General features: G+C 48.5%; 6 protein-coding genes across 6 annotated transcripts; 3 read left to right on the forward strand and 3 right to left on the reverse strand.

Annotated features, from left to right (window-relative positions):
* Window positions 1-14: 14 nt before the first annotated feature.
* Window positions 15-3025, reverse strand: COCSADRAFT_201214 (uncharacterized protein; the record flags this gene model as incomplete). Its single annotated transcript, XM_007703735.1, has 4 exons — window positions 15-986; window positions 1036-1284; window positions 1337-1740; window positions 3012-3025. The coding sequence occupies 4 exons, from the start codon at window positions 3023-3025 to the stop codon at window positions 61-63; spliced, it is 1593 nt and encodes a 530-aa protein (XP_007701925.1). The 3' UTR covers window positions 15-60.
* A 63-nt stretch (window positions 3026-3088) lies between these two features.
* Window positions 3089-3559, forward strand: COCSADRAFT_56169 (uncharacterized protein; the record flags this gene model as incomplete). The annotated part of the gene is made up of 1 exon (XM_007703475.1): window positions 3089-3559. A coding segment is annotated over one exon (471 nt), but the record flags the coding sequence as incomplete, so codon positions are not given.
* A 343-nt stretch (window positions 3560-3902) lies between these two features.
* COCSADRAFT_146529 (uncharacterized protein) lies at window positions 3903-5277 on the reverse strand. Its single transcript, XM_007703736.1, has 3 exons — window positions 5158-5277; window positions 4828-5106; window positions 3903-4760 (listed from the first exon to the last, which is right to left on the reverse strand). Exons 1-3 carry the CDS (start codon window positions 5158-5160, stop codon window positions 4284-4286), a joined length of 759 nt encoding a protein of 252 aa, XP_007701926.1. The 5' UTR covers window positions 5161-5277; the 3' UTR covers window positions 3903-4283.
* Window positions 5278-5904: 627 nt separating this feature from the next.
* Window positions 5905-7641, forward strand: COCSADRAFT_121431 (uncharacterized protein). The gene is made up of 2 exons (XM_007703737.1): window positions 5905-6561; window positions 6611-7641. The coding sequence occupies exons 1-2, from the start codon at window positions 5985-5987 to the stop codon at window positions 7477-7479; spliced, it is 1446 nt and encodes a 481-aa protein (XP_007701927.1). The 5' UTR covers window positions 5905-5984; the 3' UTR covers window positions 7480-7641.
* Window positions 7642-9983: 2342 nt separating this feature from the next.
* On the forward strand, window positions 9984-11188 carry COCSADRAFT_173037 (uncharacterized protein; the record flags this gene model as incomplete). Its single annotated transcript, XM_007703738.1, has 4 exons — window positions 9984-10087; window positions 10172-10378; window positions 10499-10755; window positions 10911-11188. 4 exons carry the CDS (start codon window positions 9984-9986, stop codon window positions 11186-11188), a joined length of 846 nt encoding a protein of 281 aa, XP_007701928.1.
* Window positions 11189-11300: 112 nt separating this feature from the next.
* Window positions 11301-13387, reverse strand: COCSADRAFT_222485 (uncharacterized protein). The gene is made up of 2 exons (XM_007703739.1): window positions 12572-13387; window positions 11301-12511 (listed from the first exon to the last, which is right to left on the reverse strand). The coding sequence occupies exons 1-2, from the start codon at window positions 13224-13226 to the stop codon at window positions 11682-11684; spliced, it is 1485 nt and encodes a 494-aa protein (XP_007701929.1). The 5' UTR covers window positions 13227-13387; the 3' UTR covers window positions 11301-11681.
* Window positions 13388-14399: the final 1012 nt, after the last annotated feature.

Here is a 14399-nt window from a genome sequence, read left to right on the forward strand (position 1 = left end):
CCAAAAATCTTCGTCGCTTCAACTATCCCACCGCCTGGATCCTTCCTTAAAATCTTGATTTCAGTTTCGCATTTTGCTCAGCACCGTGGCAGCTTCACGGGAATATTTGCAACGCATTCTGATGCTCTTTCCAATCTTGTAGAATAAGAATGGAAAGGGTACACAAGCGAGAGTTAGAAACGCGGGAATGGATGAGGCCCAATGTATACCCAGATTTCGGTACATGTAAGGTGTGAACAACGGGAATGCCGCACCAAAAAGTGAGCGAAGGACCGAGCTGGCAGCCATCACTGATGCCGCATATATAACGTACGAGTCGATGAGATAATTGATGCACGATATAAAGACCAGCACCATGCCGAAGCCAAACGGGACGCTGCCCATGATGCTGACGATCCAGTGTATGTTTGGACCATTGGTCCAAGCGAACCAAAAAAGCCCGACGGGTATGGTGATACTCCCAACCAGCGCGGGTGGTAATCTTGCTTCAGGATCAAGATGTCCGGTCGGTGAATTTGCCGTGTTACGAGCATAGCGTTTGTTTTCCCAAAACAAATAGATGATTGCAAAGGACATGCCTACTGCAATTCCGATGAATGCGAGGCCCCCAACACCTGTCGACCAACCCCGACCGATCTGGTAAACAATAGGGAAAGCTGGGAAGAACATGTAGAGTGCTCCATATATGATTGCCGTGTATACAGACAACAAGAGGACAATTGGTTCGCAAAACAACAATATCCAAGGTCTGATCAACGCCGTGGAGAATGCTTCGGAGACGGTTTTTTTGCCTGCATCCAGCTCAACCTTACTTTTGAAAGTTTTCGAGGTAACTTGAGAAATTTTTGCGGCTCGTTTGCTCAAGAGCACAGGTGAATACGTTTCAGGCACAACTAAGGCACAGAGGATTGCCATCACTCCTGTGAAGATAGCAATTACGCCTTGTATCCAACGCCAGCCGACTGTCTGGCCAACAAACCCACCCACTGGAAAGGGTCAGCATCGCTAAATCCAATTATTACGTGCAGAACTCACCAATGGGGCCAATCGCCGGGCCAAGGAACGGAGCCGCCGAAAAAAAAGTGTTTGCCAGTCCTCGTTGGGAAGATGGAAACATATCCGCAAGAACACCGCCACCATTCGTCAGCGGCGACGAGCCTAAAGCACCACCCAAGAATCGCGTTACAGCTAGAGTAGTCATATTCTGAGAAGCTGCTGAAGCGGCACTGAATGCAGCAAGAAGAAAAGCGGAACCAACCGTGATGTACCGGCGTCCATAAATCTCTGTATTCAATTAGTGGACAGCACGAAGGTAGACGGGTGCGAACAGGCTGACCACTCAATGGTGCCCACACCAGGGGCCCAATAGCAAAACCCAAGACGAAGAATGCAATTCCCAACGTGGCGACGATTTGGCTGACACCAAATTCCGTCTGTATTTCCCGGATACCGCCAGAATAGGCTGATGATGCAAATGACACGGCAAGAGTCATCATGGCTATGATGGCGGTTATCGTCCATTTGATACTAATTGGAATATTCATTGGATCGCAGGGGTCATTTGGCAGCCATGTTATGACGTAAGGGTCTTCTGAAGTGCCATTTCCATCATATTCAGCGTTGAAGATGGCATCGCTGAGTATTATTTGATGCAAAACACGGTTGAAATGGGGTATAGGAGCTGTAGACCGGCTGCCATTGTTCGACTCGCTTTGATTCATGTCACTAGCCAAGTAGTCGCTCGTGCCGTTTGTTAGTTGATCAAGACTGATGTTGTTTGATTTTATTCGAAATATGAGGGGACAAGAAGAATAGTCAGGCGAGTTTGTCAATTTTTTCGCGAAAATGGCTTGTTTTGTTTTCCGTGACCTACTCTCAAGGCAGTCTATTCACAGACATCTCCGACCGTCCGGTATCTCCGGACCCGCTAGTCCTGAAGGAGTCAATAGCAGCTCCCGGGTGTCAGAATCGGAGAACAAATTCGACCGGAGGCTGTATGGTGAGTGTCGCTGGCCGTTGGTCCGAGATATGATGCGATTGGTGAATCTCTACTACGTATCGTATCTGACAGCGCTACGATCACTTGGCTTACCAACCGCTGCCACTATTGTCACTAATGTCTCACCCCAAACCAATTGAGATGCTATAAGTAGATTTGGAAAGTAGAGCCGATGGATCTAGGCAGTGATAAGGAATATATCCATGAGCATTGCGTGTGGTATGCTATGTTGGAAGTGTACATTCACCATAGTGTTGGCGGTTTACTCGGCGGCCTCTCACAAGACCATCTTGAAAGAACAACCCGCCCTACAATGACGACCAATGCGGAATAATATGCTCAAGCCAGCACGCCTTCGCGGAAAGGGACTGCTGCAAGCTCGTTCACTGCGTGTTGCCAGTGTTCGGTGGCGGTGGTTTGGACTTAACGAAACTGATGTAACGTTGCAGGGTTGTCACCGGTTACTGAGCGTCAAAAACGGATTAAATAAAAGGCTATAGTTGGATGTTCTTATTTTGGAGCGTGCTGTTGTAACCTTGGGTTAACGTGTCCAAAGTGGCGACCGTATTGGGTCATGGTGGTTGGATGGCTAAGCATCAAATGTCGCTGAGAGCAAACATATTCACAAGCTGTATGACGAAGAAATGGAGCCGATACGACTGCGCTGTCGAACTGGTTTGATGGTTGGACTGATTTGGCGGTTCGACGGAGTTAGAGTAATACATAATGGTGAGATTCTGACTTGATCGTAGCAAGCAGGTAAAATCTACCCCTCTCATACTCTTTCGCAAACTATATTTGAACATGGAGAATATCAAAATCTATCTGGGACAAAGGCAGATATGGGTGGACGCGCAAACGTTCAGCGCATGGTTTCCCAAACGGAAGTCTGAAAGCTCAATACAAGGAGATCTCTGGGTACAAAGGCTGTATAACTATTTCAACGGTCATTTCGGCATCAGAAAGGAGGTTATTCAGAAGACGTTGGAGCGATTCTTCGGCATACTCGGACCTTACGCGCGACATGGCAATGGAGAGACGCGACACCGCGTTCGTCAGGTCCTACAGCACTATTTCGATCAAGAGTATCTCAACAACGCATATCGGCCCAAAGACCTCCAATGCTTGCGGCATACATTCATCATTCTAGTGCAACTGGCGCAGAAGTTTGAGTCCTTGCTACTAGCCGAGGCGTTGTCCACTTTCTGGGACCATACCAAGAGCAAGATTAATCGCCACGAGAAAAGCGAGTACTTGGCAGACTGGAAGAAGGCAGCGGAAAAGGTTCAAGAATCGCATGCAACCCGCCCTTTGGCTGCTTTCATCCAACAGCGTCGTGGCCGAGCACGGCCGGCACCTGCTGTAAAATATGGACATCGCAAAGTGAATTTTCGACTTGAAGTCCCAGCTTTCGCGAACCCAGCATGTGCGCTTCCCGCAATTGCACCCGTCAGATACCCTCGAGACGAGTATTTCGACAAGCTGAACAAGATCCAGTATCAGCAGCGGGAGATGAAGGAAACACTGGAGAATGTGAAGGGAAAGCTTGACCGGCTCATACGTCGCGCATATTGATGGGAAATAGTTGGGGGTTTGGATACTCTATCTAGGGAAGTTTTCTTGTGGCAAGGCATATTGTTCGGAAAAAGAGGATGGGATAGTAGTTGGGCTGAGAGAGAAGTTTCCTTGATTAAGTTAGAGTGAATTAAATCGACTTGGCATATGAGTAGGAACGATTGGTTTGTACTGCCCGATTTGGAAGGCAAGGGCAACTATATCGTATTGCAATATCCCTTCTAGAGTAATGGCTTCTACTTTCGTCCTTTACCACAGCGTAGCTACAACTCGCAAAGACTGGGCTCTGTGGGGTGAGATGGTGCTAAATTGGATTAGAGAAACGATAGTCTGCCCGATGCTGGTAGTCATGCCATGTGTCTCTAGTAGCAAACTTGTGCAACGTAACAAGGACGTTGTATGACCCATAATTCATGTCGGAATGATTTGATTGGAGGTAGTGCTTACCGACAAGGCTAGGCTCGCAACTAGGTATGAACTGTTGGATGAAATCATCAACAAATAATAGGATTTTTTGTACCAGTTAGGGCTGGAATCTATTGGCAAACCTAGACATGGTGAAGGAACGCATGATGGCACCTTAGACCAATGATTTCCTGCCACGCAAAAAGATGCTCGTAACCCCTCAATGTGTTGAATGCGCCGGACGCCTTGCTGACTCAATTGAATACGCTGAAATCGATGCAAAGAGAAACCAAGTCGATTGGCATCAGCGTAGATAGTGTATGACGAGCCAGCAGAAGAGGAAAAAGACGACGACGCCACCCCAGAAGATCCACTTGTCCTGTTTTGCTCGCCTCTCGACCATGCGTATTGTGTCTCCACTGATGCCGAGGGTATTGGCAACCGTGTATAGCCTTCTCTGGGTGCCTTTGAGCATATCCCTCTGCTGGCCAAGATCGCCGAGCACGGCTCTTCCCCTATCGAGGAACTCGTCGAGTTGCTCCGAGGTTTTGTTGAAGAAGGTGTTTTCGCGCAAGAGATGACCTTCACGATCATATTGGCCACCTTGTGGGGCGCCTGCTGAGTATGGGTTGGGTCGGTAGGGGGCATTGGGGTCGTAGGGTTGGGAGGGGGCAAAGGCTGAGTGCTGGGCAGCTAGGTTGTGCTGTGCATAGGGATTCTCGGGCGTGGCTGTGTTGTGAGGGCGGCGGCCTAGAAGTTCGGTGCGGGCTTCTGTGGTTTGCTGTGAGGGTGGTGAGTAAGCATTTGTCGCGTGCGATTCTGAACGCGGACGGTGGTTTGAAACGTACAATGTCCTCGTTTGCGCTCTTTATGCGCTTGAAGCTAGCACGGTATTCGTCCAGCTCTGCCCTGAAATTCTTCAATCTCTCCTGCGCCTTTTCGGCCTTTGTCTGCACCGGCTCTTGTCTCGCGAGCTTGCCATAGTCGTCGATGGTGCGGGCGAATGTTGCAAGGGAGGCGTTGAGCTGGGCCTGGAGGTGTGGAGAGGGCGAGGCTGAATCGGCAAATTGATCCAAGTCTTTTCGTATTGAGGTCGACTGCCGCAAGGCTGAATTGAAGAGGGCGTTCTATTTGCGACGTGAGCTTGCGCTATGCTATGTATGTGCCACCAGACGAACCATTGCGAGCTTTTTTTGCTGTTTTGGCTGAGGTCAAGTGTGAAAGGATCGCGTAGTGATTGTGTGCGAGAATATCTGCGCTCTTGAGTAACTGATTCTGTATGTATTGGTGCCTTGTAGGCAACGTTTTTTGGTGACTTGACACATTGCATCATGGCCACATGCAATCATCGTCGCATTCTTGCGCTAGCCTAAAGCGGACTGGATCGGGAATTTGAACACTATCCCGAGCTATGCATGCTCTCCTCCCAATTACATCGACACTAATCGCGTAGGCGCCTTCGACTGCATTTCTCTTGGTACTAGCAAACTTCTTTTCAAAATATACTGCTCGGCACATGTTGATAGTCCGCCTCACAGGAACGCAACATGCACACCAGCCGCTTATCGCAATCTGCTTGGTCTCGGCCATCTATCCAGCCAGGTCTTCTCCATGGCCAACCCTACATTATTCCATATCATATCAATTCATGTTCCCTCCCGTCTAACTCGCAGGGGTTCAATCTTGACGTCGGTTTCTTCCCCTCCTGCCTATCCGGGTAATCGTCTACGCAATCCTTGCTCGCGGGACGCTCGCTATTTGCAACTGCGGATCCGGTGGCTACCACCAAGCGCAAAAAGTGCAAGACGAAGTCGAGGCGCGGTGTCGTCGGCTGAAGCCTCTAACTGTCATGGGAAGTTCGATAACATCCCAACTTTCGAGCCCGAGCTTGATGTCATGGCATGCCGTCTTGCTTTCTTGGCCGCGGGCTATCCGCTTTTCTCTATTTGAGTCGCTGTCCTGAGAAAATCCAGATACTCCCATCTTCTCCTTCTCAAACATAATCATGCGCTTGCTGTCGCTTTTGCATGTCAGTACGCTGATCTCAGCGGCATGCGCACATGATGTTCATGAGCGCGACCTTCCACCTCCAGTTGCCATCAACGACCAGACGTACACTCAATGCGCCAATGCAGCATGGCCGCCCTCAAACGTCGGTACTGAACTCATTCCGCAAGTTCCGGACGATGAGATGCGTGCAATCTTAGACGAAGTGAGCCCTGCCAATATCCAAGCCACCATCGAGAAGCTTGTCTCTTTCGGAACTCGCCACACTCTTGCAACATATAATAGCTCAACGCGCGGTATACATGCAGCCAGGGACTGGATTGCTTCTGAAATGCAAAAGTATGCCGACGAGAGCAATGGGACCATGACAGTCGAAGTCCAGAGCTACGTCCAAGGCGTGGCCAGCAGGATCCCGTTCCCAGTCACCATATCCAATGTCTTAGCGACCGCCAAAGGAAGCCAGGATCCAAGTAGGGTCTACGTCATGACCGGGCACTATGACAGCCGCGTCACCGACGTCCTCAACTACGAAGCTGATTCACCTGGTGCCAACGATGATGCTAGCGGGACAGCTAGTAAGTTCAGTAATGCATCTTTCGCAGAGTGGAGACTGATTTCGAATAGTTGCCATGGAGATTGCTCGTATACTATCCAAGCATCAACCAAAATCTACCATCATTCTGGGTGCTGTCGCTGGCGAAGAGCAAAACCTCTATGGTTCCACATACCTTGCCGAGACACTCCGAAATTCTAGCACCAACGTCGAAGGCATGTTGAACTGTGATATTGTCGGATCCTCGACTGGTGACCGTGGACAAAAGGACCCCTTTACCATTCGCGTTTTTGCAGAGGGCGTGTCGCTGACGGGGATTGACAAAATAACACCTGCTCGACGCCTTCAAATCGGTGGTGATAGCGACACCTCTGCACGAGAGCTCGCTCGTTTCTCCGCTGAAGTTGCTGCTAATGATGCCACTGGTATGAATATTGCTATCATTTACCGTCTAGATCGCTTCCTGCGCGGCGGCGACCATACTGGTTTCCTTCGCGCTGGGTATCCTGCAATTCGTTACACAGAACCCAACGAGAACTTTGCTCACCAGCACCAAGACATCCGTACTGAAAATGGCACCGTATACGGTGACTTGATTGAGTTTGTTGACTTTGAGTATACAGCACGCGTTGGCAAAGTTAATCTCGCTACACTTTGGTCGCTTTCGCAAGCTCCCGGTATGCCTAGGAACGTGACCATCGACACAACCGTACTCGATAATGATTCGCGGATCAAGTGGATCAGTTCCGATAGTCCTGATGTAGCTGGATATGAAGTTGTTTGGCGACCCACGACAGCCAGCTTGTGGACACACACGGTCGATGTGGGCAAAGTCGGCTTTGTAGTTCTTCCACTGAGCAAGGACAACGTCATCTTTGGCGTTAGGACGATTGGTACCAACGGATACAAAAGTCCTGCTGTCTATCCCGTTCCTGGATAGAATGACTCGTTCAAGATCCATCAGAAGAGAATGAAGTCGAGAAAAATGTACTCAAACTCTGATGCCGATCCTAATCGCATATGATTCAATATTCGTGTTTGACATACATAATATATGCATAAGATAATGCGAAAGGTGGGCCTTTGCAGTTGGCCTCGTTGTGAATCCTGCTTTCTCATTGTCGCATATCATGATGAATTCTGAGAGCGCATCGCAACCAAAGCAACGATTATGTTTATTTATCCTGGAAACGGCTATCGATCTCGGTCTCTCACTGTCTACTCTTTTCTTATGTAACTCATACTCTTCTTCTCAAGTTGCGAGGTATACCTATTTGGCGTCGCATCCTCATACCCTGTACAGCTAAGCCAGGCTTACCTGCCCACTACAATCGAGTACTGGCCATCTCTGACCTTCAACACGTCGAGTATGAACTCTCCGCATCTCATTTGTGAGATGGAAATACGCCCAGGTGAACACTTGTCACACTATGATCAAATCATTTATGTTTCCCATCATGGACATGAACGAGGTTACTTTCTGTTTCGCCACATACAAGTCCTTGTTAATGACCTGGAAACCACAGAAACCTACTATAAATGGGCAATTAAATGGATAACTATTTTACGTATGATCCTCTAGTCTGTTGTACCAGGGTTAGTGGCCGACAGAGGACTAGAAAGGCGATACGTAAGGGATCAAATCGTAACAACACATGTCAACGATTGAATGGTCGTCAAGTTGGGTCTGATAAGCAAGTATACAAGATTCTTTCTGCTAACCAGCATTCTGACCATGATACGTATGCAATAAGTTTGTAATGTACCATGATGAAGTCGGGTAGCTGTGGAGCCGAAGGCGGGGTAATGATTAGCAGGTAGTACTAGTACGTCGTAGTCGCAGTCGCAGTGAGGGATCGGGCCGTGCCGCATGCCTGGAACCTAATCACTATCGTATAGTCCACGCTTGCTTCCATCATGAGATCTCATAACTACAACGGTACCTACCTTACTTACGAATCTACCACAGTACTTCACAGGCTGTGAAGATACACTCCGCTTTCCGGTTTACACAAATATCATCGCAGCATAAGCTACATGTCATGATGAGGCCAAGTTATGCCTTTGAAAAGAAGAATATGCGATGAGTTGGCTCGAAGAACCTCTGTCGCCATTCGCCTAGTCTATACCAAGATCTTGGGAAATTTTCCATGCTAGCGTCAGATTAACGGGTACGATGGAGTAGACGGATCGGCTAGATCGGCCAGAGCGTCTAGATCTAACAGGTCAGCGAGCGATCGCACGACCGGGTAACCAGGGAAATATGCAGCTAAAGCTCTCCACTTGGTTAGAATGCAACCTGAACCCACGGAAGCTCCGGGTCCCCGTGACCACAGTAGACGGTTGGCCTCGTTGTCGGGTATCAGACCTCGATCGGTAAGTAGGCTTTGTGATGCCCTAATGAGAAGAGTGACTAGGTTATTGGGGCTACGTAAATCCTACACCGGATGGTATACGCTCACCGCTACACGTGCACAGCGTCTTGCATATCGCATGCCGGAAACTATATTCTGCATTCTTTTTCTTTTCTTTCCAAACCGCGTCATGTCCACCATATCGGCTAGTGAGAGGCAATTTGTGCATCTCGTGCTAATGCTATGTGACATTAGTAAACCGTATTCAGAGAAATTTGTGTCTATGAATATCCGTATTTTTCTGGCGTTCGTCAAAGTCAGATGTGCGTTTTCAAGACAACAGGGATATGCGTTCACTCGAGTGAGACTACTACGCTGCATACACGATTAATACATCCATGTTTGCACACCGGCTTGTAATCATTGTGCGGTTATCAGTTCTTGGAATCATGTAGCCCGTATTGTACGCAAAAGGGAAGTGTGCAAAGAAGAATCGCTTATTAGTTTCCTGTTGTGATGCTTTACGATTACATCCTTCAGATTTCTCACTTTGATGATGTATGCAGACGCTGCTAATAACAATTTGTTGAAAAGATGATGCAAGGAAATATACATCCCACCTACATGTATAACGGAATGCGAGATAGCAGCTCCTGTCACAAGTCGACAGCTCCCCATGTTTGGCGTTCTTTTTCCTTTTTGCAATGTATGGTGGTCTTCACTGCAAACATCGCATTACACAACTCTAAGTTGAGAATCTAATCAAGCATCTGCTCAGCATGTGACCCATTTGCGCATAGAAAACGTATTATTTATTCCAAAGGTAGCGTTCTGGCCAAGACATCCTTCATGCAACTTCTCTGTCCACGAGTCTACTCATTTTCGGCAATCGCTCCATAGACTCTATTGTTTCCAGAATTATATTCTTTTCGGCTCGCTAGGGAGGAGGTAGAACAACGATAAAGTTTTGTGAGTCGGATGCTATAAAACAACTATCAAGCTTCATCCATTGTTTCTGCTTCTCGGGTACGGCTTTCCCAGTAATCCCTAATTATTCTATCTGGAATTCATATATACCATGACGAGCAATATGCCCAACGAAACTTGCGACTATGGTGACCTGAAGGTCACGCTTACAAGTGATCTGCAATGGATGTGGAACGAGAAGGACACTGGAGGCGACCTATACGGCGAGTTTTATCATGCGATGAACCAGGGCGATATGCGCCCCTTGGGAGGCTTTAGCCAATCAAAATAGGAGGATCAAAATGGCAAGAGAGCTACGCTCTTGGTTGGAAACGCCTCCAAAGGTTCTGAGAAGCCAGCCGTTGCAAGTCCAACTGGTTACACAAAGATCTGGACCGGTCGCGGCAGTGGCGGCAAGTACGACGGCTCTTTCTGGAGGCCGATAGCTCCTTCTAGATACGTCGCGTTAGGATATATCTGCATCAGTAATAATAATACTCCATCAGTCAACTATATGTAGTGCGTTCGCGAAGATCTGACTGTCGCGACGGATTATGCTCCCCTCCAAATTTAGAATGACAAAGGAACTCGGGTCACGGATGCTGTTTCTGTTTGGAAAATCGCCTGCCCCACAATCAGTACAGAAGAGATCGAGAAGATCGCAGTCCTTGATGATCTATACAGGGCCAACTCCAACTATGAAATGCCTCCCGTCGGACTCGCTAGGATCCTAGGACTGCCATGCCCAAAGGACTTCAATGAATTCAGGGCAAAGATACCCCAATTCACCAAGGACAACCTTCTCATTGCTAGCCAGATGTTTAGCGAGCTGCCACAGTGCGAGGTCATACTGACCTTCACTGCGTTCTTCGCAGTAACAGATAGGGCGAACTTGGGTCTGATCGCTCATCCCTTTTGCAAATTCACCAGGCGCATTGCATGGCCGTTGAAAATGTCCACCAAAACAATGGCTCAAAAGACATGCCTGACTTCAAGATTGTTACCAAGGGCGTATCCTCCGAGTAGTCCAACAAGATGACGCATTCTGCAGGGGTGTCCATCTCAGCATCCGTTGGAATCAAGGCTATAGGTGGAGGTGTAGACGTCAGTCTCAACTACCAATTTACGTCGAAAACGTCCTCTTCGTACGGTGAATACTCAGAGTATACCCACGAGCAACGTTACACCATTGCACCGCGTACGGCTACTATACTCCTAAGTGAGCGTGTGTGGATGCAGGCTACGCGCAGTGATGATTCGGTGTCTCTACGGGAAATCAGTTTCACCTCCACCGATAATACGAACAGGGTTGAAGCTTCATTCGAATGAAAAGGTTCATGTCGGTGCTGCATCCCTCTTAATCGTTTGGATCGCCCCGGAGTATTTCACCATATTACAAATACAATCTCCTCACTTGGCTTCACAAATCCAGCCTTGCCTTGCGCATATTTTGCTAGTCATTACTAAATCGTACTGTCTATTCTATCCTCAAGGCTTTTGTTCCAATCTGTAAAACATGTCATGAAAGGGTTTAAACCTAGTGTTATTTAACATCTCTAACCCGAGCCGGCCTGTCCGACGCAGTCATAGATCCGCTAGTTCACGCCTTAACTTGACCAAAGATACATGTAAGCAGAATTCGGATGCTGGGGCTAGCATTCAAATTCTGTACTTAGTAAATTGAAACACGCGTACGCCAGCTACCCCAGCCAGCGCCGTGACAATGTGACCATCTCTACGTCTTGGTACCGGGTGTTTCAAACTGCGTGCACGGCTTACACTATGACAGCGTGACGATGACTGGCTGTAGGACAGTCCAGGTTCATCGCGCACATGAGCGAAAATTAAAAGACTTCCGTTTTCGATCGCCCGCAGCATAACCTGCTCTTGCAGCCTTCTTTCCTGCCCGCGCCTCCTGGTCCAGTAGACCACCCGTCACTGCCCTGTTCCACGTCGTATTTGTATACCTCTCTACCCTCGCATCAACCGCGTTCTCTACCATCACCCCTGCCTGCTCAACCAGACGATCAAGCTCATCAGACAACGCAACCAACTTCTCGTGAACGACATTATCGATCTCATCAACCAGCTCTTCTAGCGCGTCCTCTTTCCGTTGTTTTATATCCAACTTCTCCTCCGCCACAACTTCGAGGAATTCCTCGTCGGCTGCCAGACGGAGAGAGTTTGCATCATGCTGCATGTCGTTGAAAATGGTGCTGAGTTTCTTCTCAGCATGTTTGACGGCACGTTTTGTAAGGAGCGAGCGGAGTTGGTAGATGGATTTGAGTGAAGGCGTTACTGTTGGATGTATGTTTAGGTCGATAGAGGATGATGAGGATGGGGAAACCGAGCGGGAGCGGTCGATGAAGGAAGCAAACATGGCGGGGAAGAGGTTGAGCATTATGCTGCGGACGTTATTCTCTAACGCGCATGGGTCATTCATGTCAGTTTTGGGGTTAGGTGGACACGAATTCTCAGCATAAGAGCGGGAATGCGCTGACGCGGTGCACAAAGACGTCATACGTGGTGATTTATCAACCGTAGAGGACAAGTGCGCCGGACTGTTGGGCGGCGATGCCGTAGTAGCTCTCTCTGTTGGCGAACCTGGGGGTATGAACATACGCTTCGTTGGCGGCGATGGACTACTCGATACTGCAGGATCATGCATCAGCAAAAACAACACAGGTCTTGCGAGTACCTAGGAACACTCACCCCCTCGGAGCCGCTTGTGTGTCGCCTTTGTGTACGGAGGAGGCTCCTCTGATACCACCACGTTCTCCTCTTCGGGACTGAAAATAGTCCAGTCGGCCAATCGCCGTCCTCTCAGGTTCTTCTCATCAATAGGAAACCCGTGAAATCGCTCTGGCTGGCTGACAATACTCAGGAATGACTCGGCACGTTTACGATCCAACCAATTCAAGTCAAACACGATTTCGATGTGTTTGGATTTGATCAAGCCAACAAGGCACCGAGAGGGGGTCTGGAAGCTCGCCTTGGGCACGATGCTGCTGGACGCAGTAGGGCAGATGATTGGGCACGGTTTCTGAAGATGCAGTGACAAAACATGAATCTTAGAAAAGCCATTCCGTGCAACATAGGTTTCATCTCCGAGTGAGAGAACACGCTTTGGAATCTGGCATTTAGTTGTAGTAGGGAGCAGGTTATCAGCATCATAAATTAGATCAAACGGTTGTTTATCCTTGGTATCGTGTACGTGTGTGTTGTGTTGGAGTGAGAAGGTAGCATAGAGGCGGTCGTTGTCATATTTGACTTGAAAAGTGCATTGCAGGAATGAGGCATCTTCGGATGGAGAAGCGACGCACGCCAGTGCAGGAATGCCACCCTTGCGCAGGAGATTGTATGTCATGCTGTATTGATCGTATCTGGTCTATCTGCCCAGACAGCTCTCTAACACTAAAAGAACTATGCACTTACAACGTTACGCCCTTGCAACAAAACGCGTTGAAGCAAGATGCCCTCCCACCCGAGCTTTTGCACAGAGCAGCCCTGACTCAGCCGATGATTTCCTGACGCGTCTGAAGATACACCATACACTACACCTGTCTGGCTGCGAACCACCCCTCAGGCTGTTAGACAAGCCAGCACGTGGGCCGAGACCGAAACGCGCTGTGATTGCCAACGTCCCGAGGCCTTGTGAGATTCGCAAGGATGGTGGCCGGAGTATCAGTCTAGGCTGTGTTGGTGAACGGCGAGAACGAGCGACAAGTGAAAGAATAATCAAGAGAAGATCGAAAGCAGGGCAGGGCGAGCCAGCGCGTGAAGCTAGGACCGAAGCGCGCCGTGATCACCAGCGTCTGAGTGGAATTGCAATGGGATTTCGGTTGAAGTTTGGATCGCAGGTGACATGTAGGTGTAGCGGAGAGCGTGCGACGATGGAGACACTGTCGGTACTGATGAGTGGGTGTGGTGGTGGTGAGTGGTAGGTGGTAGGTGGCTGCAGGTTGCCTGGCGGAACCGCTGCACAATGCGATTATTTCTTGGCACGCGCTAACGACTCAGTCAGCGTATTTAGCCCCCTACATGCGTATATTAGCTGACTCAGTCCAAACGGCCCTTCGAGGTTTGCACGCATTCTAGATTCTCTTTCATTATCACACATTACAACACAACTACCCTGAGTCTCTATTGCGTTCGGAAACGCAAGAGTACAACCGAATCTTCCAATTCGATTAATGCGGGTGGGACGTGAACGCGAAAACTATGAATGGTTTGGCGGTCATGCAATATGAAGCCCGTCAATATAATGGTCGCATTGGAGCAGCCACATGCCATGACTCAACTCTAGAACCCAACGGCAGAAGACATGTAGTCGATCAGTCATGTGCAGTGTAATTCATAGTCGTGAGTAGCTGCTAGTTACACTCAGGAGCTATTTATTAATCAACTTTCTGGTACATTGTAAGATAAGAATCAAGGTCAAAGTTAAAGTCTTCGTTATATTTAATAAAATTTCAAAATGAAACTGTTTCTTCCTATGGAACTGGAGCTCTAGAAAAGCTGTCTATCATCTAGATTTTAT

This window comes from Bipolaris sorokiniana (genome assembly GCF_000338995.1).
Source record: "Bipolaris sorokiniana ND90Pr unplaced genomic scaffold COCSAscaffold_10, whole genome shotgun sequence".
Classification (NCBI taxonomy): domain Eukaryota; kingdom Fungi; phylum Ascomycota; class Dothideomycetes; order Pleosporales; family Pleosporaceae; genus Bipolaris; species Bipolaris sorokiniana.